Source organism: Erinaceus europaeus, chromosome 5, assembly GCF_950295315.1.
Source record: "Erinaceus europaeus chromosome 5, mEriEur2.1, whole genome shotgun sequence".
NCBI classification, from domain to species: domain Eukaryota; kingdom Metazoa; phylum Chordata; class Mammalia; order Eulipotyphla; family Erinaceidae; genus Erinaceus; species Erinaceus europaeus.
This window is the reverse complement of record NC_080166.1, coordinates 130310500-130335002: the sequence shown is the minus strand read 5'-3', so window position 1 is coordinate 130335002 and position 24503 is coordinate 130310500. Positions and strand designations below refer to the sequence as shown.

The following is a 24503-nucleotide window of genomic DNA, read 5'->3' as shown; positions in this document are numbered from 1 at the left end:
AGTGGGGCAGGGCTCTGGGGAGATGGGTTCCAGGATACAATTGGTGAGGTCTTCTATCCAGTGAATCCAAGTTGGTGTCATGGTAGGTAGCCTCTGTAGCTTGGTGGATGGAAAAGCCTTAAGATATAAAGCAAAACAAATTATTTTTAATAATCAGGAACCTAAAGGCAAGAATATAGCAAATGAGATTTGGAGTCTCCATTTTGGAAAAGGTTAGTAGGTCTATTTCAGGTATATTCCAAGAGGCCCATGACTTAACTAATTTTTGCCAGAGCCTGAAAGTTAACATGTAGGTGGGCTAAAGGTATTATCTTGGGAGCTGGTGTTAGAGTTGGAAATAGGACTAGAAAGCTGGAACAGGGAAGAGAGTAGCTCTCAAATATGGGAAAAGTATATAAATACTTTTAACTGTAAACCCCATCAGTTTAACCTGAGGCCCATACTCAGCACAGGAGCCTGTGTAACCTCTGCATCCCTGTAGGTCTGAGCTCGCATTCTGTGGTCATGGCTAGGGACATTCTAGGCTGCACTCATTGCCGGACCCATCTTCCTCGAGTGGCAGAGTATGCTGAGCCAACCTCCCTTCAGAGAATGGGGCAGACCCTACTAATATTGACCCACCTTGAGGGCAAGGTCCTGTCGAGGCCCACAAGAGGGTCCACTATGTTGTTCCTGATGGAGATGACCAGTGACAGTATAGAGAGGCATTTGTTAGAGGACTAGGCCCATCATGTCTGTGTAGGAATCCCAGGACTCCCTGACTAGAGCTACAAATCCACTGCTCCTAGGCCATTGTATTGGATAGGACAGAGAGAAATTGAGAGGGGAGGGGAGAGAGAGAGGGAGAGAGAAAGATAGACACCTACAGACCTGCTTCACCACTTGTGAAGAGTCCCTGCTGTAGGTGGCAAGCAGGGGTTCAAACCCAGGTCCTTGTGAGGGTCCTTGCACATGGTACTATGTGCGCTTAACCTATGCAACACTGTCCGGTATTTTGGTCATCACAACTCTCACATTCACAGTTGAAGCCATAGTTCTTGGATCAGTGTCAGATTACAAGTACATGCAAAGCATGTCTAATTTTTTAAAATGTATAAAATAACATTGCGACTGGAAGGATATTAAAAATAGAATCTGCATGTGTAACATGAATAGCCATATGCATGTATAACTATGTATGCATATCAGGGTGTAAATATATATATATATATACACACATATCTGTATACATACAGTGTATTTGTGTGTTTTGCCTCTCTGTACTTTCTTTCTTTCTTTTTTTCTTTTTTTTTTACTTTTTGTTATCTTTATTTGTTGGATACAGACAGCCAGAAATTACCAGGAAAGGTGATGATAGAGACGGAGACAGAAAGAGAGTAGCCCTGCTTCACCACTCACAAAGCTTCCCTCCTGCAGATGGGGACCAGGGGCTTGAACCCAGGTCCTTGCACATTGTAAAATGTGTGCTTGACCAGGTGCACCACCACCCAACCCTCCTTCTCGGTATTTTTCTTTTTAAATTATCTTTATTTATTTATTTGTTGGGTAGAAACAGCCAGAAATTGAGAGGAAGGAGGAGGGGAAGAGGGAGAGAGACAGAGAGATAACTACAGTCCTGCTTTTGGTAAACACTGTGAAGCTTTTCCCCCTGCAGGTGGGGACCGAGGGTTGAACACAGGTCCTCAAACATGGTAACTTGCATAACAGTGCCCGGTGCACCACTGTCTTGGGGGATCCCACGCGCTCGCAGTTCAGAGGTCTCATTGTAGTTCTGATGAAAAGTAATTTCCACAGGACGCGGGTTCAAGGGTGTGATCTCTAGAGCTTTTTTTTAATTGTGCAAAGTATAGATTTTTTTAAGAAAAAGACAAGAGACTTGGGGGCCTGTGGACCCAAAATAGAGTGAAAGAAGCAGGGAACCAAAGACCCCTTTCCACGCTTTTGTACCCCAGTGACACACCCTTCTGATCCTGCCCTTTGGCCCCGGAGCTTTTCATTGGCTCCTCCCTCTTCCTAGTGCAAAGGTAGCCATCCACCATTAAAATCCACTTTTCAGGTGCAGGTCTCTATGCTGTAAGTGTGTGTCCCTGTTCCAAGTGTGTGAACTTTAAGAAAAGTAATCCTCAGGAGCTTCTGTCCCTGAGAGCATGTCGGGAAATTGTGAGGATGTGGTTGAGCTTGGCAGGGCTTGACCTGAGGGGTGCATCTATCCTGTTAGTCTCTCTCTCTACTGAGAGATTGAGCAAGGAGGGACAGGAGTAACCGCAGAGGTGTGATTCATCCTATCAGACTCCCTGTCTCACAAAGCACCCCACATTCCTGATACTATGGCCATTAGATAAAAAGAAAGGGGGAGATGTCAGAAAATTGTGAGGAGCTTCATATTCCTTAAGACATTAAGCCAGCTCCCCCTGCTCCACCCTGCATTCCTGATACTATGGAATAATCTACATAATCATTGTTTTGCCTGAAAGATCCCCACCCATTCCATTCCTTTGATCAATCTTTTCTACCTTCGAGACCCTCCCTGCCTGCAGGGTGATATTAATCCTACCAGTTAAACCCTCGCAACAGTTGCTAAGGAAGTTCCTACCTTTCCAGCCTGCTTTTGCATTTCTCCACCCCCTTCCTAGCTATTTCTGTTTCTGACTTAACCACTTCCAGGTCTATCCTTTAAAAGCATTGTCTCTCAGATCAATAAAGACATTGCATTGCCACTCTGCCATGAGTTCATGAGTCATCTTTCCCGCATCTCTGAGTGAGTAGCAGCCCAGGCTGGCTCCAGTCGAGTTCTCTCCAGCCCAGAGAGTACGCACCTGGGAAGAGGTACCCCCACGCTAGCCCGGCAAGAGCACCCTCAACACCACCACCCAGCTCTGTCTCTCTGTATTTCTCTACATCCATATTCAGTAATTCCAACTGTGAATATTCCCAATGTTACATTACGCCACTGACTGTCATGGCTTCCTCTACAGTGATTTTATAAGAAGATAAAAAATGGAATTTGTATACTTTTGAAACAAATCTAAGTGCAGGGCCCCTAGCTCTCCTGCCTTAAGGAAAAGCTACCAAGTCTCAAGCTCTGGTTGAATTTCACTGAGTTGAAGGCATCCACATCACTTAATGCTCTGCTTTCAAGCTGGAATTTCTGGTTGAAATATTTAAATTTAGTTTCTGCACATGCATATCAGCCTACATCGTTTTTAATATTTGAAAGATTTTACTTTGAAGAAAGCCAGCTCAAGCAATGGTGATTATAGTGTATGGAGATCCATTGTAAGTGATTATTTTAATGACTCTGTACCAACAGAGAGACGCAGACACTCAGACAAAAAACAACCTAATTATAATGACAGCACCAAAGTGAAGCTGTGACAGTTACAAACCCAATTTCAAAGTTTTCTTTCTTGCTTGCTTGCTTTTTTCTTTTTCTTTTGACAGCCCTGGTTAAATGCTTTGTTTGGACCTTTCAGTAATCACAGTTTACTTGAGACATAAATTCACAGTGAAGGGAAATGACCAGAGAAAGTTGTGGCTTTCCTGCCAGGCAGATAATATTTTTAATAGAATGTTATGGTGAAAGGAATGTGTGTGTGTGGGGGGGGAGGAGAAATAATAATGATGGAATCTGCTTCTCACAATGCTAGAAGGAATCAATAACTAAGAATTCTAATGGAATAGAAACTTGCTAACAGGTTTGCTACCCTGTGTTCTGGAGGTAACTCCTTCGTTCTGGAGTCTTAGGCATTTGTTCCCTGTTGAATGGGAGCCCTAGAATTTGACTTTGCTTTGCCTGGGAAAAAATGAGGTTGAAGGCAGATGGTCCTGAGAAAGCAACAACAGTCTTGGCAACAAGGATCTTTCCACCTTATCTGCCCCCATGGCTCTGAAATTGCTCAGATGAGGAGACCCATATCCTTTCTATCTCTCCCACTGAGTTAGGGAGTGAGACAGCTCTACAGCATCAAAGATTCGTTGACCTGGATCAATTCATTTTTCATCCCTGGACCACAGAAAGCACTGGAGTCACAGAACTGTCTAAATTTGCACCACAGGTCTTTACAGAACACTGGCAACGAGACAGCCCTGCTTGAAAGGTTTTACAATTGCAAAGACTGAGGAATTCTCAGGTCAGATAAGAACACCTGTCCTTGATAGTCAGTGACAGGATGCTTTTTCTTATATCCATTGTCCTTTCGGATTTCTTCTTGGGTGATTCTGTTCAGATCCTCTTTCCACTTTTGGCAGGGATAACTTGGTTTGTTGTTGCTGAGCTTGGTGATTTTTTATAGAGTGAAATTGAGAGGAAGGGGAAGAGGGAGAGAGACAGAGAGATACCTGCAGTCCTGCTTCACCACTAATGATGCTTTTTGATTTGTTGTAGTATTATTGGTTTATTTTTGTTTTCTTCTTCTTTGCAATTGGACTTAACTCACTGAAGATGCCTATAAAACTTTGATGGAAGAAAGTTCTGCCAATATTTTCCTTTAAGTGTTTGATAGCTTCTTTTCTAACATAGAAATGCAAACAATGATAACAATGAGACATCACTTCACCCCTGTGAGAATGTCATACATCAGAAAGGATAGTAACAAATGCTGAAGAGGTTGTGGAGAAAGAGGAACCCTCTTGTCCTGCTTGTGGGAATGTCAATTGGTCCAACTCCTGTAGAGAGCAATCTGGAAAACTCTTAGAAGGCTAGAAATGGACCTGCCCTATGATCCTGTTATTCCTCTCCCGGGTTTTATCCTAAAGAACCAAACACACCCATCCAAAGAGATCTGAGTACACCAATGTTTGTAATAGCCAAAACCCGGAAGCAACCTAGGTGTCCAACAACAGATGAGTGGCTAATAAAGTTGTGATATATAAATATTACTCAGCTATGAAGAATGATGAATTCACCTTCTTCTTCACCTCATCTTGGATGCAGTATGAAGGAATCATGTGAAATGAGATAAATCAGAAAGAGGAAGATGAATATCGGATTATCTCACTCATGGACAGAAGTTGAGAAATAAAAACAGAAAGGAGAAACGGAAAGTGTAACTTGGACTGGTTTAGTGTGTTGCACCAAAGTAAAGGACTCTGGGAGGAGGGTCTCTTTCGGGTCTGGGTGCCTGATGGTGGAGGAGGACTTATGCTAGGGATGATAAGATTGCAGAAAGATTGAGAACATTTACATATGTATCAGCAACTGTATTTACTATAAGCCATTAATTCATCCAAAAAAAAAAAAAAAACCACAAAACACCTGTTTCTGAGTTTCTAGAAGAAGTGAGGTCTTAGGCAGTGTCAGTATGATATCATCATTCCAGTCTAACTCTGCTGTATTCTTTCTATGTGACTGTGAAAGAATGACCATGGAGGGCTATGATGAAGACAGAGAAAAGCCAGGGACATAGATGTAGAACACTGGAAGTCCTCAGTACAGGTAGCCATCATAATAATAGTTTGCTGATGCTGCTATTGTTGAACCAGAGCACTTTTCAGCTCCAGCTTAAAAGTGGTGCTGGGGATTGAACCTGGGAATTTAGGGATGAAAGTCATTTGAGATCCTTCATGCTATCTCCCCAACCCTATAGTCATTGTTTTTGAATGCCTTATTATCTCACCTCATTATAGGCAATAGACCTGGACCGTCTGTGGGTCCAAATTATGTTTCCACCTTCAGTTCAAGTTTGACAGAAAGTGACATGATGGGGCCAGGTGGAGGCACACCTGGCTGAGTGCACATGTTACAATGCGTAAGGACCCAGGTTTGAGTCCCCGGTCCCCACCTGCAGGAGGGAATCTTCACAAGAGGTGAAGCAGGGCTACAGGTGTCTCTCTGTCTCTCTCCCTCTCTGTCATCCCCTTCCCTCTCAATTTCTGGCTGTGTCTATCCAATAAAATAAAAATTAAAAAAAAAAGAAAGTGACTTGATGTGACTGAGCCTCAGTCTCTTTGAACAAGGAGAGCAACCTCCTTGGGTTGTTAGAATCTTTCTTTTTTTTTTTTTTTTTCTTATTTTTTATCTATAAAAAGGAAACACTGACAAAAACCATAGGATAAGAGGGGTACAACTTCACACAATTCCCACCACCAGAACTCCCACCACCAGAACTCTGTATCCCATCCCCTCCCCTGATAGCTTTCCTATTCTTTAGCCCCATGAGAGCATGGACCCAGGGTCATTGAGGGTTGCAGAAGGTGGAAGGTCTGGCTTCTGTAATTGCTTCCCCGTTGAACATGGGCATTAACAGGTGGATCCACACTCCCAGCCTGTCTCTCTCTTTCCCTATGGGTTGGGGCTCTGGGGAAGCAGGGCTCCAGGACACATTGGTGGGGTCGTCTGCCCAGGGAAGTCCAGCTGGCATCATGGTATCCCTGGAATCTGGTGGCTGAAAGAAGAGTTAACATATAAAGCAGAACAAATTTTTGACTATTCATGAACCTAAAGGCTGGAGTAGTGCAGATGAAGAGTTGAGGGGGGCTCCCCATTTTGTAGATAGTTAGTAGGCCTATTTTACTTATATTCCAGTCTTAAGTATGACAGTTTAAGTGACAGCTCCAGGAGTTTTTACGTGTAAGAATAGGCCATCTCGTATTAGTTGTAACATAATTTTTTAATTTTCTTTGTCTTTTTTTTTAATTGCCATGAGGGTTCTCACCAGCATTACTGCTCCAGGTGGCTACTTTTTCCTATTTTTTTTTTCTAATTTTTGTTATATAGGATAGAGGGAAATTGAGAGGGAAAGGGAAATAGAGGGAGAGAAAGAAAGAAACCTGTAGACCTACTTCACAGCTTGTGAAGCAGCTCTCCTTGCAGGTGGAGAGTGGAGGCTGGAACCCAGGTCCTTGAGCTTGGCAATAGGTACATTTAATTGGGTATACCACCACCCAGCTCCCCCGTTGTAACATAAATTTCCAACAAAGCATTATTATACAAAGGGTAAAAAAAAAAAAAGAGTTTTGCAAAGCAAGTAATTTTCTGGAGAACTTTACTAAATAACCTCATACAAAAACCTACAATAATGTTCTGTGTTTTCCCCCCTTCAACTGTGCTGAGAGGACAGAGTGTATGTGTGGTGTTCTGAGCACAGTAATAATGGTAATGGGAGGCAGGATCAAACTGGGGATGAGGGTGTGGCTGTGATTGTAGTTTCACAGACGTATACATACCTGTTTCCCACTCACTAGGTTGTATAAATCAAATATGTGTAGCTGGGCTGGGAGACAGCATCATGCTTGTGCAAAAGACTCTCATGCCTGAAGCTTTGAAGTCCCAAGTTCAATCCCCAGCAGCACCATAAGCCGGAGCTGAGCAGGGCTCTGGTCTCTCTTCCTCTTTCTCTGTGTCTTTCTCTATATATCTCTAACTCATTAGAAATAATTAAAATATACACGCATCTAGTTCTTCATACATCCATCATGCTTAATTAATGTGGCTTAGAAAGTGAAAAATAAATGATTTGTGGAAGTAAAAAGTAAAAAAAAAAAAAAAATCCCAGGTTTCTTCTGATTTGCCAGTTGTAAATTATTTTCCTCATTAACTTTCTCTCTTAGAATAAAGCAGGCATCCATTATTGTATCTGTGTTCTGAAAAAGTAAAACACATTGCCATTAAGTCAACATTAAGGATTAAACATGGGACCGTGGTGGTGGCGTTCCTGGTTAAGTGCACACACTACAGTGTGCAAGGACCCGGGTTCAACCCCCTGGTCTCCACCTGCAGGTAGAAAGCTTCAGGAGTAGTGAAGCAGGGTTGCAGTTCTCTCTCTCTCTCTCTCTCTCTCTCTCTCTCTCTCTCTTATTTGCTTACTCTCTCTCACTCTCCCTCCCCTCTCAATTTCTCTCTTTCTCTATAAATAAATAAATAAATAAATAAATAAAAATTTTAAAAAGGATTAAACACTACTGAACTAACCACTGCAAATTAGGATCTGAACTCTACACATGTGAAATGCAATCTGTCTAGCATTTTAATCCCAAAGTCTGAAACTGCCTTCCGATTTTTTTTTAATGTTATTTGTGAGACTGTTTGTTTGTTTTTTGCCATCAGGGTAATCACTGGAGCTCAGAGTTTGAGTGGTGAATCCACCACTCCTGGCAGCTACCCCCCCTTTTTTCTTTTCTTTTTGTTTGACAGGACAGAGAAGTTGAGAGGGGGAGAGGAGAGAGAGAAGGAGAGAGAGAGAGAAAAAAAAAACAAAAACACCTGCAGTACTTGATTCCCCGTCCAGGTCCAGGTAGGGAAGGGAGGGGCTCAGACCCAGGTCTGAGCACTTAACCAGTTGTGCCACCACCACCACTGTGGAGCCATTTGTGAGTACCTGGCCGGAGCACCTGCTTTGTGACATGCATGACCCAGCTTCCACCTGGTCCCCACAGCACCAGAGGAAACTTTGGTTCTGTAGTGTCTTTCCAACTTTCCCTCTGACTCTCTGTCTCTTTTTTCCACCTGGAAAGGTTAGCTGGAAGTAGAGAAATTCCAGGTATAACACACAACAAAAGTAAAGGTAAGGAAATAGATTCCTGTGGTCAGGTTGTGGTGTAGTTAGTGGACATATTACATTGTGCAAGGACCCGGGTCCAGCACCCCTGGCCTCACCTGCAGGAGGGAAGCTCCGTGCACTGTGCAGTGATGTCTCTCTACCTGTCTACTTCTCCCTTCCCCTCTCAGTTTCCCTCTGCCTCCACCCAGGTGTCATTCCTTCACTACCTCCCCCCCTTCGCTCTCAGTTTTGCCCTGTCTACCTCTACAACATGCCCAAGAATGACAGGAATAAAAAGAGGCTTTTAGGAGTTGGGTGATAGTGCAATGGGCTAAGCGCACATGGCACCAAGTGCAAGGACTGGCTTAAGAATCCCGGTTTAGGGAGTCGGGCTGTAGCGCAGCGGGTTAAGCGCAGGTGGCGCAAAGCACAAGGACCGGCATAAAGATCCCGGTTCGAACCCCGGCTCCCCACCTGCAGGGGAGTCGCTTCACAGGCGGTGAAGCAGGTCTGCAGGTGTCTATCTTTCTCTCCCCCTCTCTCTCTCCATTTCTCTCTGTCCTACCCAACAATGACATCAATAACAACAATAGTAACTACAACAACAATAAAAAACAACAAGGGCAACAAAAGGGAAAATAAATAAATATAGAAAAATATAAAAAGAGGCCTTTTCTCTACGTCTTTAGCATGAGGGTCTGTCTCCTGGCAGATAGTTTCACAGGATGGCATGTCACAGGGTGGGTGGAGGAAGTGCTCCATGCCCCCTCTACCCCAGACACATTTACTCTTGGGATTTTCTGTCTCTGTAAGAGTTCTCTCCCTCCCCCGCCCCTTTCCCTTTTGCTACAATGTGGGTGGAGCCAGAGGGCACTGTGCTGAGGCGAGCAAGTTAAAAGGAGAAAGAGTAATGTCCAATGAACTCGGTCACTGGTGGAGTTCAAAGGACACAGCAAGGAGCAGACAAGGTGAAAGACACATAAGTCCTTAACCTATGTCTGCAGATCTGAGGCTGCTGAGAGGAGGGTAAGGGAGGGACTCCCAAGCCTATGGCCAGCAGGGGATGGAGATGGTGCTTAGGGGGAAATTCTGGTGTGCTGACACTTATTTGGAGGAGGTATGAAACTATACCCCTGAGATCAATTGACTCATAAAGCATTTCCTATGTTTAAGAAATGCACATATGGCACTCATGCAAAGAGATCTGTGTCTACTGTCTACCTATGTTCATAGCAGAATAATTTGTATTAGCCCAAGTATGGAAGCAACCTAGGTGTTCAACATCAGAGGTGAGGCTGAGAAAGCTGTGGTGCATAAACACAATGGAATACTACTCAACTATTATGAATGATGAATTCACTCCCTTCACCTCATCTTGGAAGAAGCTTGGAGGAATCATGTGAAGTGAGATAAGCCAAAAAGAGAAAGATGGATTTGGGATGACCTCACTCACTCATGGGAAGTTAGGAAACAAAAACAAAAAAAAATGGAAACAGAAAATAGCAAAGTAAAGCTTGGACTGGTTTGATATATTGCACCAAAGCAAAGGACTCTGGGAAAGGAGGGTGTAAAGTGGGCTGGGGGCTCTTAAGTTCTGGTACATGATGATGGACCTAGTTTGGGAACAAAAGTGTTTTGCAGACATCGGTGAGATGAGAAAGTGTAGCCATGGGAAACTGTCCCTTACTGTGAACCATTAACCTTCCAATAAAAAAAAGGAAAAAAAAATAGAATTAGAAATGCATGTGATGAGGGGGCTGGTCAGTGTCACATCCAGTTAAGTGCACATAATACTAAGCACAAAGACCTTTGCATGGATCTAGGTTCGAGCCCCTGGCTCCCCACCTGCAAGAGGGGGGTGCTTCATAAGTACTAGAGCAGGTCTGCAGGTGTCTATATTTCTCACTCTCTATCTATCTCCCTCTCGTCTCAATTTTTCTCTGTTCTTATCCAATAAAAATGAAAAAAATAGACTCCCCTGGACAGACAACCCCACCAATTATGTCCTGATGCCTTGCTTCCCCAAAGCCCTTTTTGCCCCATTAGCGAAAGAGAGAAGCAGGCTGGGAGTATGGATCCACCTGTCAACGCCCATGTTCAGCGGGGAAGCAATTACAGAAGCCAGGCCTTCCACCTTCTGCATCCCACAATGACCTTGGTTCCATACTCCCAGAGGGATAAAGAATAGGAAAGCTATCAGGGGAGGGGATGGGATACGGAGTTCTGGCGGTGGGAATTGTGCGAAGCTGTACCCCTCTTATCCTATGATTTAGTCAATGTTTCTTTTTTATAAATAAATTTTTTTAAAAAATTGAGAAACATGGACACCAGGAGTAGTGCTGGTACAAGCCCCAGTGATAATCCTAGAGGCAAAAGTAAAAGATAAAGAGATACACGTGATGAAACAGTTGCTCTGTCATTTCTCCTCAGCAAATGATGCGGTCCTCCATCTTCCACATGTTCATCCTGAGCATGGTGACCGTGGATGTGATTGTGGCTGCAAGCAACTACCACAAAGGCGAGAGCTTCCGCAGGCAGTATGATGAGTTCTACCTGGCGGAGGTGAGTGGTGCCCTGGCTATAGAAACTCCAGCCACCCAGCACCCATTTCAGTTCAGCCCTCACGGATATAAGGCACCTCTGACGTACTGGCCTCAGAAGGGCTTCCAGTGGTTGTGGTGTGACCCCTTTCCTGTCATCTGGTGCCTGAGCAGACCCTGTTGTTTAGGTCATCTGTTGTGCCCTGATGTCCCTTTGTAGACCTTGATATTTCCTGTTGAAGAAGTTTTTTGATCCCAGATGTCCTGGTACCTGTTATTTGAAACCGTCCCAGACATCCTGGTACCTGTTATTTGAAAACATTTGCCTCTAGGTTTGCAAAATATATGCTGTTTATCTACCAGGTACATTTACTTGTTTGTTCATACCATGAGGCCTGTTTGTCAGGCTGTGTCCCTTACTATAAAAATCCTGCTCTAAGATGAAGTCTGGATCTGCTGGAGAATTTCTGGCATGGAGACTAATGTTATATGGTCACTTGTGATCACCCATAACTCTGATGTGTGGCTGCTTTCCTGGGGGTCTGGAGACTGTGCCTGGGGTAACTGGAAGAAACTCAATATCTTATGGCATCAGAAGAATGTACCTGACACATACCTGTGTTGACATTCAGACAATGGCAGTTTTATTTATTTATTTATTTATTTACTTACTTACTTATCTATGTATTGGGATTAATGTTTCACATTTGACAGTAAATACAATAGTTTGTACATGCATACCATTTCCCAGTTTTCCATATGACAATACAACCCCACTAGGTCCTCTGTCATCATTTTTGGACCTGTACTCTCCTCCCCCCACCCACCCCAGAGTCTTTTACTTTGGTGCAATACAGCAATGGCAATTCCAGTTCAGGTTCTACTTGTGTTTTCTCTTCTGATCTTGTTTTTCAGCTTCTGCCTGAGAGTGAGATCATCCCATATTCATCCTTCTGTTTCTGACTTCTTTCACTTAACATGATTTTTTTCAAGGTCCATCCAAGATCAGTTGAAAATGGTGAAGTCACCATTTTTGTATTCCATTGTGTATATAGACCCCTGTCGGGCTAGCTTCGCGGGCGGGAGAGAGAGACGACCAGGAACTCATGGCTGAGTGGTACGCAGTTCAGTCTTTATTCATGTGGAATGCAGCGCAATCTAAGCCATCTCTAATCACAATCCTGTCCTTATATATCCTGAGGCAGAAGAGTCAGGTCCGAAGAGGATGCAAGTAGGATAGGGAGAAGGAAAAAGCGTGTAAAGCAGTGAGGATTAAACCAATGCCCTGGAGGTAGGGTGGTGCTTAGTTAACAGTGGTTATGTTAATAGAATACAGTGTTAAGCAGAGGGGATTAAACCAATGAAACAGAAGGGGTCTTAGAAGCAGAATTTAGAAGCAGACCAACAGATCACAGCTTGCTCAGCCCCTCATCTGTTGTTGGACACCTGGGTTGCTTCCAGGTTCCGGCTATTACAAATTGTGCTGCTAAGAACATATGTGTACACAGATTTTTCTGGATGGGAATGGCAGTTTTAAATACCCTTACCTATACTCTCATGTTTCCCCTCTTAGAAATATGTTCTGATCTTTATCTTTGTGATGCATAACCACCTGTTACTTGTGCCTTGACATTTATTGCTGATGTAAGTTGAACTTAGAAAAATCTGGTGCAGGGAATTGAACCTGGGACTTTGGAACCTCAGTCATGAGAGTCTCTTTGCATAAACATTATACTGTCTACCCCCACCCTCTTTTTTTTTAAGCATATAGGTTTTTTTTTTTAATTTTTTTCCCCATGAATGATTGAGACATTCACAGTTTGTTTCAAATTCTGTTAACTAATCTGGGGGTATCTGAGCTTCCCAAAGCCTATTTGGTCTTTTTAAAAATTATTATTATTATCTTTATTTATTTGATAGAGGCAGCCAGACATAGAGAGGGGAGGGGTGATAGGGAGAGAGAAAGAAAAATATCTGCAGCCATGCTTCACTACTTGTGAAGCAGGTAGAAACGGGTGATCAAACCTGGATCCTTATGTACTGTAATGTGCACTCAACCAGGTATGCCACCATCCAGCTTCCCTGTTTGGTATTGATCCAAACTACTCTGAGTATCTCTTCGTCTCAGACACTTGCACAGGAGTCAACATAATTCTTTTTTTTTTTTCTAGTTGCCTCCAGGGTTACTGCTGGTGCTTGGTGCCTGCATTGAAATCACTGCTCCTGGAGGCTATTTTTTCCCTTTTTGTTGCCCTTGTCATTTATCATCATTATTATTGTCGTTGTTGCTGTTATTGCTGCCGTTGTTGTTGGATAGGACAGAGAGAAATGGATAGAGGAGGGGAAGACAGAGGGGGGAGAGAAAGACAGATATCTGCAGACCTGCTTCACTGCTTGTAAAGTGACTGCCCTGCAGGTAGGAATCTAGGGTCTGGAACCAAGATTCTTGCCATGTGCGCTTAATCCACTGCACTGCTGCCCAGCCTTCCTCAACATGATTCCTTTAAGATTCATTTCAATCCTTTCCAGAGGCAGATGGTGAAGGGTTTTTTATTATTATTATTTATTTTCCCTTTTGTTGCCCTAGTTGTTTTTATTGTTGTAGTTATTATTGTTGTTATTATTGATATTATCGTTGGATTGGACAGAGAGAAATGGAGATGGAAGACAGAGAAGGGGGAAAGAAAGATAGACACCTGCAGACCTGCTTCACCGCTTGTGAAGGGACCTCCCTGCAGGTGGGGAGCCAGGGACTCAAACCGGGATCCTTACATGAGACCTTGCAATTTACGCCACCGCTTGCACTTAACCCACTGTGCTACCACCCGATCCCCGGTTTCAGATTTTAGGCGATTTTCTCTCTGACTGGCTACTCAACTCTGGCATTATGGTGCAGAAGTTAGTCTGTTCTCATGGTGGTTCTGCCCCTGTAAAAACTTATGTATAAACAGTGACAATGGTTCCACTTTAGTTTGAGTTACACAAACACTGTGTCAACCACCATCCTCACGTCAAGTTTTAGTGGTTGAATAATAACCACAGCAGTAACAGCCTCTATTTCTGGAGATTCTACAACAATACAAATGCTTTCATGAAATATACTATCTCATTGAAACCTCACAATAATCCTCCAATAACAGCAATTCCAGTTTGTGGAAAATAATGATGAGGAATTGAAGGCATGAGCATTAAATAATATTTTGATAAGCTTATTTTTAAAATAAATCACAAAAGATCAGGAGCTTTTAGAGGAGTCATTTCTTGACTTCACACGTAGTCTAGAATAAATTATGTTGAAAAACCAAAATAAATTGCTCTGCCCATTGGGAGTCAACATGCAGCCTCAAAAACACCCTTCAAGCAGATATTAAGCTGCTGAGCTTCTGTTGTGACGTGGGGCCGGCACTTCTTTTGCTTGTTTGGATCCATCAGCCTAAATTAAGAACTGGGTAAGAAACAGAAAATAATTCCCTTGTCTTCTAGGTGATGCAGAAACCTTAAAAAAAAAAAAAAAAAGTAAAAGTTGATTTCTGTTTGTTAGAATTTTTGTTTGGATCTATGAGAATCCAATGTCATTGTTTACATGAAATTCTACTGTATGAGCCTCTCGCACTTTAAAATGTGTGCTAGTTCCATAGTAAGGGTTCCTAAGAGTTGAGCGCAATTTCTGTTCTCTAGCATTAGAAAAGAGTATTGGGCTGTCACAAGAGTCAAGACATATTCTTCTGTGCAAAAACACTCCAAGACTTTCCTGACAACACAATATATTAAACATATTTGCAAACCCATTAGACGGCACAGTTTGACACAATGTTATCAGCACTGTCATGCACAAGAATGAACAATTTTAATACAATTTCTATTTAGGGGAATCTAGAAATCTTTGGGAGAGAGTTAAAGCATGCAGATTGCTCTAGCAGAGAAACCCACTGGTCCAGAAACCAAAGTCAACTGCTTTGTATCCTGTAGACACAGGTTGTTCTAGCAGAGAATCCCACTGGTCCAGAAACCAAAGTCAACTGCTTTGTATCCTGTAGACACAGGTTGCTCTAGCAGAGAATCCCACTGGTCCAGAAGCCAAAGTCAACTGCTTTGTATCCTGTAGACACAGGTTGCTCTAGCAGAGAATCCCACTGGTCCAGAAACCAAAGTCAACTGCTTTGTATCCTGTAGACACAGGTTGCTCTAGCAGAGAATCCCACTGGTCCAGAAACCAAAGTCAACTGCTTTGTATCCTGTAGACACAGGTTGCTCTAGCAGAGAATCCCACTGGTCCAGAAACCAAAGTCAACTGCTTTGTATCCTGTAGACACAGGTTGCTCTAGCAGAGAATCCCACTGGTCCAGAAACCAAAGTCAACTGCTTTGTATCCTGTAGACACAGGTTGCTCTAGCAGAGAATCCCACTGGTCCAGAAACCAAAGTCAACTGCTTTGTATCCTGTAGACACAGGTTGCTCTAGCAGAGAATCCCACTGGTCCAGAAACCAAAGTCAAGTGCTTTGTATCCTGTAGACACAGGTTGCTCTAGCAGAGAATCCCACTGGTCCAGAAACCAAAGTCAACTGCTTTGTATCCTGTAGACACAGGTTGCTCTAGCAGAGAATCCCACTGGTCCAGAAACCAAAGTCAACTGCTTTGTATCCTGTAGACACAGGTTGCTCTAGCAGAGAATCCCACTGGTCCAGAAACCAAAGTCAACTGCTTTGTATCCTGTAGACACAGGTTGTTCTAGCAGAGAATCCCACTGGTCCAGAAACCAAAGTCAACTGCTTTGTATCCTGTAGACACAGGTTGCTCTAGCAGAGAAACCCACTGGTCCAGAAGCTAAAGTCAAGTGCTTTGTATCCTGTAGACACAGGTTGTTCTAGCAGAGAATCCCACTGGTCCAGAAACCAAAGTCAACTGCTTTGTATCCTGTAGACACAGGTTGCTCTAGCAGAGAAACCCACTGGTCCAGAAGCCAAATTCAACTGCTTTGTATCCTGTAGACACAGGTTGCTCTAGCAGAGAAACCCACTGGTCCAGAAAGTCAACTGCTCCACTGCTCATGAAGCTTCCCTCCTGCAGGTAGTGACTGGGGCCTTGAACCTGAGTCCTGTCACATGGTAACATGTGTGCTCTACCAGATGAGATACCTAGCCCCCTCTTCCTTCCTTCCACCCTTATAGCCAACCTACCTAAACTTCTTTCATCCCTTCCTTCCTTCCTTCCTTCCTTCCTTCCTTCCTTCCTCCCTCCCTCCCTCCCTCCCTCCCTCCCTCCCTCCCTTCCTTCCTTCCTTCCTTCCTTCCTTCCTTCCTTCCTTCCTTCTTCTCTAACATATTCAGTGCCAGGGATCAAACCTGGGGCTTCATGCATACAAGCCTTATGTTCTACCATTGCACCATCTTCCTGGGTCCAACATTGGCTACTTCTTAACCAGCATTTGTCTCTGTTGCATTTCCGGTGAGCAGGTTGGCCTTTAAAACTCTTTTTAATAAATTTTATTTATAAAATGGAAATATTGACAAGACCATAGGGTAAGAGGAATACATTTCCACACAATGCCCACCACCAGAACTCTGTATCCCATCCCCTCCCCTGATAGCTTTCCTATTTTTTCCTCTGGGAGTATGGACCCAAAGTCATTATGGGGTGCAGAAGGTGGAAGGTCTGGCTTCTGTAGTTGCTTCCCCGTGGAACATGGGCGTTGACAGGTGGATCCATACTCCCAGCCTGTCTCTCTCTTTCCCCAGTGGGGTAGTGCTCTGGGGAGGTAGGGCTCCAGGACACATTGGTGGGATTGTCTGCCCAGAGAAGTCAGGTTGGCATCATGGTAGCATCTGGAACCTGGTGGCTGAGAAAGAGTTAAGATATAAAGCAGAACAAATTGTTTAATAATCAGGAACCTAAAGGCAAAAATATTGCAGATGAAGATTTGTGGTCTCTGATTTGGAAAGAGCTAGTAGGTCTATTTTAGTTATATTCCAAAGGGTCCATGACTTTACTAGTTTTTGCCTGAGCCTGACAGCTAACATGCAGGCAGACCCAGGGTATTTAAAACTCTTAAGACACCTCCTTGGTGGTCTGTTTTCTGAGCTTATTGTGTATCTAAAGCAAAGAACTTCAGAAAGCTCGGGCACATGTTGGCATCTTGCAGGAATCCACTTTGATAGAAAAGTAATTTATGTGGTCCAGGAGGTGGCGCAGTGGATAAAGCATTGCACTCTCAAACATGAGGTCTTAAGTTCTATCCCTGGCAGCACATGTACCAGAGTGATGTCTGGTTCTTTCTCTCTCCTTTCTTTCTCATAAATAAATAAAATTTAAATAAAAAAAGAAAAGTAATTTATGTGATCGTCTGAAGACATTTGGTTTTCCCATTTCTGCTGAGATGAAATTAAGTAAAAAATAAAACCATTTGTTTTAGTTCCAGCAGAACCGGACACCCATAGCCCAACTCACTAATCATAAGAAATGACCAGATTCAGAAAGTGACTCATTGTCTCAATCCAGCAGCTTTTCCTATTATCATCATTGAATTTCACTTTCTGGGAAACATTTATTAAATAGTCTTTTTTTTTTACAATATCATTTTTATGTGCTTTTCATGTATCTGAACATTACCTTGTTAAGGGAAAGAGTAAAATAAAAATGATATTTTCAACTCTTCAGCCATCTGTTTCAAAAGTTTGCTCTCCAGCCCCATAAAATACAGATCTTTTGCTCTTTCTAAAAGTTTCTGTTTCAGTATCATTTAATCAAGGAATCATTTAAGAAACAAGGTTCTATGCCTTGAGTTCTTGTGAGACTTTTTTACTTTCATCTTTTTTAAAAAATATATGTTATTTATTTATTTTATTGTTGTTGTTATTGATGCCATTGTTGCTGGATAGGACAGAGAGAAATGGAGAGAGGAGGGGAAGACAGAGAGGGGGAGAGAAAGATAGACACCTGCAGACCTGCTTCACCGCCTGTGAAGCGACTCCCCTGCAGGTGGGGAGCCGGGGGCTCGAACCGGGATCCTTATGCTGGTCCTTGCGCTCTGTGTCATGTGTGCTTAACCCGCTGTGCTACCTACCACCCAACTCCCCTTTCCTTTCATCTTTTAGGATAAAGATACATTCACTTCATCATGAATACCCTCTACCCTTCTTTGAAGTTATGAAAGAGAGATGGCAACCCACATCTTGGATAACATAGTTTCAGTGTCCGTGTCTTTCCACACATGGAGAGCATCACCCCACTCTATCTTCTAAACCCGTAGGACACACTCAGCTCACTTCTTGTCACTTGTAAATGTTCAGACACAGTTATGACATGAAAAAGGCAGGGGAACTCCCATGACTCCTTTTCTGTGAAGTAATCCCTTTTCCTCCACTCACTTTTTCCCTCAGACTGCAGGCCTCACAGCTCCAGTTATAGGCTCTTCTGGAAAACAAGCGTTTCAGTCAGATTCCTTGCCGTTCTTTTCACTCTGAAAGATTCTTATCACAGCTTAGGTGCGAATGGGAAACTGTTTCTTAGAACCATAGCTCCTCTAAGTTCTTTATTTTTTTTTAATATTTATTTATTTATGCCCTTTTGTTGCCCTTTTTGTTTATTGTTGTAGTTATTATTGTTGTTCTTATTGATGTCATTGTTGTTGGATAGGATAGAGAGAAATGGAGAGAGGAGGGGAAGACAGAGGGGGGGAGAAAAAGATAGACACCTGCAGACCTGCTTCACTGCCTGTGAAGCGACTCCCCTGCAGGTGGGGAGCTGGGGGCTTGAACCGGGATCTTAACACTGCGGGTCCTTTCGCTTTGCGCCACGTGTACTTAACCTGCTGTGCTACTGCCCAACTCCCTAGTCCTTTATTCTTATTCTGTTTTATTTTTCTTCTCTGGGGTTTTACTGCTGAGGGCTAAGCATTTTTTGGATAAAAAGAGAGCTTGAGAGGGAAAGACACTACAACACTGAAGCTCCCTCCATTGACGGGATGTTGGGCAGAGGGAGGCCAGGCTGGACCCTGCACATCCCCAAACTGAGCCCTTCCCAGGTGGGCCATGCTGCTGACCCAAGTCCTTTTATTTCTGTCTTCACTCCACGGTCGCCACTTTTCCTGAGGAAGGACGTATGTTCTATGATGTGTGTCCTACTATACAACGAACATTTGGAAAAGAAACAGTATGTTGTGTTCTACAAAGAAATCACAGATCCTGTGCTTCTGAAAGGATTAGGTCAACCTCTCTGGTGACATCAGAGGTCAGAGGTCAGATATAGATGCAGAGCTGAATTTACCCACGGAAAGATAAACACTCTTCTCTGTGGGGGCAAATGCTTGTTTCTAGGGAGGCAAGCATTCTAGTCCTTCCTGTAAAACAGTCACAGTGGCCCAGGAAGTGACACAGTGAATTGGATTGGACTCTCTAGCACCGGACTCTCAAGCTCAAGTTCCCTAGTTCAGTTCCAAGACGGCGTGTATCAGAATGCTGTTCCCGTGTCTCTAGTGCCCTGCCCTGCCTTTCTCTTCCCCTAGCCCTTCCCCTTCCCTCTTTCTCCTTCCCCTCCTCCTTCTTTTAATTCTCTCTCTCTCATCCTCCCCTCCCTCTGTTCCTCATAAATAACTAAATCTTTAAATAAAAGAGCAATATAGATATTATATATCTGGAATAAATGAAAATATTTTTGTAGTAATAAAGTTGCACCTGGGAGTACTGACTAGGAATAAAATATCTAAATGGACTACGAGAGAGGGAAGAGAGAGGAGGATAAAGATAAGTGTGGGTAAGGAGGTAGCTCACCAGTAGAGTGCAGGACTTACATGCATGAGGCCATGGGTTCAACTCCCAAGGGCACCATGTGTTTTCACAGCTGAGCATCATTCTGGTATTCCATGCAAATCAATTACATCTTAGAAAGAAAAAGAAAGAAAGAAAGAAAGAGAGAGAGAAAGAAAAGAAAAGAAAAGGAAACTTGAGAAAACCAAAACAAGCAGGAAATAATACAGTAAGAAACTGGTAAGAAGGCTCAGGGCCGGGGTGCTCCCAGTTAAGCGCACACATTACCATGCACAAGGAACCGGGTTTGAGCCCCGGCTCCCCACCTGCAGGGGAAAAGCTTCACAAGCCGTGAAACAGGTCTGCAGGTGTTTCTCTGTCTCTCTCCCTCTCTGTCTCCCCCTCTTCTCTTAATTTCTCTCTCTCTCTCTCTCCCCTATCTAATAACAATAGAAAGAAGGAAAGAGGGGCCAGGTGGTGGCGCACAGTGCACAAGGGCCTGGGTTTGAGCCCCCGGTCCCCAGGGGGAAGGCTTTACAAGTGCTGAAGCACGTTTGCAGGTGTCTCTCTGTCTCTCTCCTCTCTATCTCCCCTCCTCCTCTCAATTTCAGGTGTCTCTCTGTCTCTCTCCTCTCTATCTCCACTCTTCCTCTCAATTTCTGAAATTTATCTCTATCCAATAAACAAATAAAGATAAAAAAAAGAAAAGAAAAAGAAGGAATGAAAAAAATGGCTGAGGTGGAATCCTTGTGCAGGCACTGAGTTCCGGTGATAACCTTAGTGGCAATAAGGGTAACAAAAGGAGGAAAAATGGCCTCCAGGAGCAGTGGGTTCATGGTGCAGGCACTGAGCCCCAGCAATGACCCTGGAGGCAAATAAATTAATAGATCATTGTAAGAGGAGGAAAAACACCTCATTTGTTTTACATAGCATTAATTATTTTCTTACAAATCCTGGCTTTCCTATTAGGTCAATACTTTCATGGGAGCCGTCAACAATGGCAGAAAATTCTGGAGGATCTGAGACAGAGGGAAGCTCCTAGTGCAACCTTTTCCTTGTAGAGTTGCAGAATGAGGGTCAAGGCAGGGGCCCTCTCAGGCTGGAAGTGACAGGTGTGGGGGTTCCGGAGACGTCTATCTCTCCACAGGGTACCCTGCTGACTCCTTGGATTGGTACCATTGGGCATAGGCTCAGCAGATACGTACAGGGTGTCCCTCTAGGAAATCGGGCTCTGCAGACAGCCCAGTTGCCTGCTCCATTTTCCTTTCCTATCACTGTGGACTTGGCAGGCTCCTCCCCTCCACCTGCTGTGGGCATTGAGTTTTATCAGTGTAGGATAGAACCGCCCATAGTGAAGGGGTTAATTATTGCTTTGCCTCTGAGGTCTCTGAGCTGTTTCATCCCCCTGGGGTAAGATCCTACTCTTACATCTAATCTCCACTACAGTAACTGTCAGTCACCTAAGCTGATTCAATGTGCTTAGTGTTTCCTCTAATTCTCAACTCATTTCTATGCCAGGATAACCCTTAGCTTCAAATAAGTCAGGTGTATTTTTGCCTATATTTTCCCATAAGGGATTATTGTTTCTTGGAAAGAAACTTGGTTAAGTAGAGTTGCCTCATTTTAAAATTATTTTGTTTTATTTATTCATTTTTTTTTTATAGAGACAGAGAGAAACTGAGAGGGAAGGGGGAAGATAGAGAAGGAGAGAGAGGACCTGGGCACTCTTTCCCGATCTGTGGTACAGATGGTTGCGTGAACATGTTATAGTGAGCAAGGACCCGGGTTCAAGACCCCACGTTGCCAAGGGGGAAGCTTTGTGAACTACAGGTATGGCACTGTAGGTGTTTCTTTATCTCCTATTCCTCTTCCTCAGATATTTTACCTGGTTAAGCGCACATACTACAAAGCCCACATTGTACAAAGTGCAAGGATCTGTGCAAGGACCCGGGTTCAAGCCCCCGCCCCCTACCTGTTGGGGGGGGGGGCTTCATGAGCAGTGAAGCAGGTATTCAGGTGTCTATTATTCTCTCTCCTTCCATGTCTCCCCCTCCTCTCTCAACCTCTCTCTTTACTACCCAGTACAATAAAATTAAAAGTAAAAGAGGGAAAAAAATGGTCACCAGGAGCAGTGGATTCGTAGTGCAGGCACTGTGCCCCAGTGATAAACCTGGAGAGGGGGGAGAAGAAAAAGAAAAAGAAAATTTCTTATCTTAAACAATGAACAAATGATGACTGAAAAGAGCTCTTTGCCCCCCTCCCCCAGAGAATTAGCGTCAGAGTCAGGAATTGTGGGAGGAGAATGAGTCGGAATAGGCGTATCTCTATGTAGTCACGTGTGTCTGCTCAACCCTTTTCCATGCCTTCAAAATTTGCAGTGTTTTCCCCCCTGAGCAAATATAAGTGCAGATGAACCCGGCTGCATATTTTATCATGATTTGTGATCACTGAAACAGATCATTCCCTCTGTCTTTTTTATTTTTTTTTTTTGCCTTCAGGGTTATTGCTGGGGCTCGGTGCCTGTACCAGGAATCCACTGCCCCTGGAGGCTACCTTTTCCCTTTTGTTACCCTGGTTGTTTTACCGTTGTTGTTATTATTATCATTGTTATTGATGTCGTTGTCGGATAGGACAGAGAGCAATGGAGAGAGGAGGGGAAGACAGAGAGGGGGAGAGATAGACACCTGCAGACCTGCTTTACTGCCTGTGAAGCGACTCCCCTGCAGGTGGGGAGCAGGGGGCTCGAACCGGGATCCTCCTGCCAGTCCTTGCACTTTGCACCATGTGCACCCAAACCCACTGCACTGCTGTCCGATCCCCTCCCTGTCTTTTTGATGGCTATTGGAGACGGCAAAGTGATTAGTTGTATTTATACATCATTATGCATTTTGTTCAAATATCTTCCAGGCATTAGTTAGGAGTTCCCTACTTCATAATTAGGGAAGCAGTATTGCAGGTCTCTTGCTCTCACTCTCTCTCCCTCTCTCTCTCTATCTACCTTTCATCTTTTAAAAAATATTGGTATTATATTTATTTATTTATTTGTTGGAAAGAGACAACCAGAAATTCAGAGTGCAGGGGAATATAGAGACGGAGAAAGAGAGACAGACAGACACCTGCAGCCCTGCTGGACCACTCTCAAAGCTTTCCCCACTTCAGGTGGGACTGGGGGCTTGAACCTGGGTCCTTGCACTTTGTAATATGTGCACTCAACCAGGTGCGCCACCACCCAGCACTTCTATCTCTCTTATCTCTCTCTCCCCTTCTCTATTAATTATTCTCTGTCTCTATCCAATAAATTATATATATATATATAATTGCTCAAATAGAAGGTAGTATTTTTGCTTTGTAATTGTTTATTTATTTAATGAGAGATCTAGAGAGACAGATACATGTGCATAAGTATTATGCAGTCTCCCCAGTCCATGATTTTTTTCTTTCTCCCTTTCTTTCTTTCTTTCTTTCTTTCTTTCTTTCTTTCTCTTTATGTCTCAAGAATAAATAATTAAGGACCAAAATTAATTTTCTGAAACAGGGACCAAAATTTTCAAGAGGTGAGCTGAGAAGGGGCCTGGTGGTAGTTCTTGAAAGCAAATTATTCTAACGGGAGGCTGAGTGGGAAAAGTCACTGGCAGACATGGGAAATTGTGAGGGGTGAGTGAAAGAGAGTTAGATGTGGGCCACAGATCCCTGAAGAAGACAGACAGGAGAAAAATGACAGAGGTTTACGTATTCATTGATTTCTATGAGAGAGGGAGACCAGAGTCCCAATACTCAGCACATAGGAAGCCTGGGGTCCCTTGCATGCAAGCCCTGTGCTCCACTGCTGGGCTATCTCCCTGCCCCCAAAAGTGGTAACGTTTTCCCAAATAGAGGGAAAGCTGACCCTGCAGATGGGGAGAAGCCACTGACTCTCACAGAGATTAAATGTAGAAAGATACAATCTAACAACCTCCTTGGTTACAAGCATAAAGAATGGACCTGTTGAAAGCCTCTGCACAATCTTAAATAACCCGCAAAAGCAAGATAAGCATGTTGTGCACTGGAGGCTCAGCGACAGTATTGGAAAACAGAAAGCAGTGAAAAAATAGATCTGTCCTTGAGAGGAAAGAGCCACCCTTACACTTTGTGTGCTGCCCAAATATTGTGTCAGCGGTTAAGATGCCTTTTAGAAAGACGGGGATTCAGAGATGGTAGACACCCTATGCTATTTATTGGAAAAGTCTCCCCCCCAATGTATGTTAAACATAAGATAAGAACATCACAATCCACGGGAATAGATGACAGAGGTGGGAAAGAAAAGTGGTAGATATTGAATTGAAATGGAGGAGGAGGATTATAGAGCAGTCAAATAAGAGCCTCTGCAAAAGGAGCTCCCATCAGACAAGCTGGAACGAGAGCTGTGAGTGAGCAGGGTTCAGGCCGGGGTGTGAGAGCCTGGAGAGAGGGCGGCTGAGCTGTGCTTGGAGGTTGTTGATTGGCAGGGGCGAGCAGTGATGGAGCATATTCCATGAGAGCAGACTTCACGCTTACTCCATTTTGATGCAGTTTGTTTTCAGAGGCATGCTGCTTCAGGAGCACCGAGAATTAATTAAAGGGAAGGGTTTAGAAAAGGAGAACAGAGTATCCTAATCAGCAAGAGCAAGGAAATCAACAAAGGTTTGGCCAAGTTGGGAAAGACAAGTGTCTGTTTAACAGAGGAAGTAGCAATGGCAGGTAGAAACCAGAGACCTTAAGATCCAGC

The 24503-nt window shown here is 43.6% G+C and overlaps 1 protein-coding gene across 1 annotated transcript in view; it reads left to right on the top strand.

Moving 5' to 3' along the window:
* Positions 1–24503, top strand: part of NALCN (sodium leak channel, non-selective) — a 349157-nt gene that overhangs the window by 142908 nt on the left and 181746 nt on the right. Inside the window, exon 11 of the mRNA XM_060191812.1 lies at positions 10908–11039. Coding sequence (XP_060047795.1) covers positions 10908–11039 — 132 coding nt within the window. The remainder of the gene's footprint in view (positions 1–10907; positions 11040–24503) is intronic.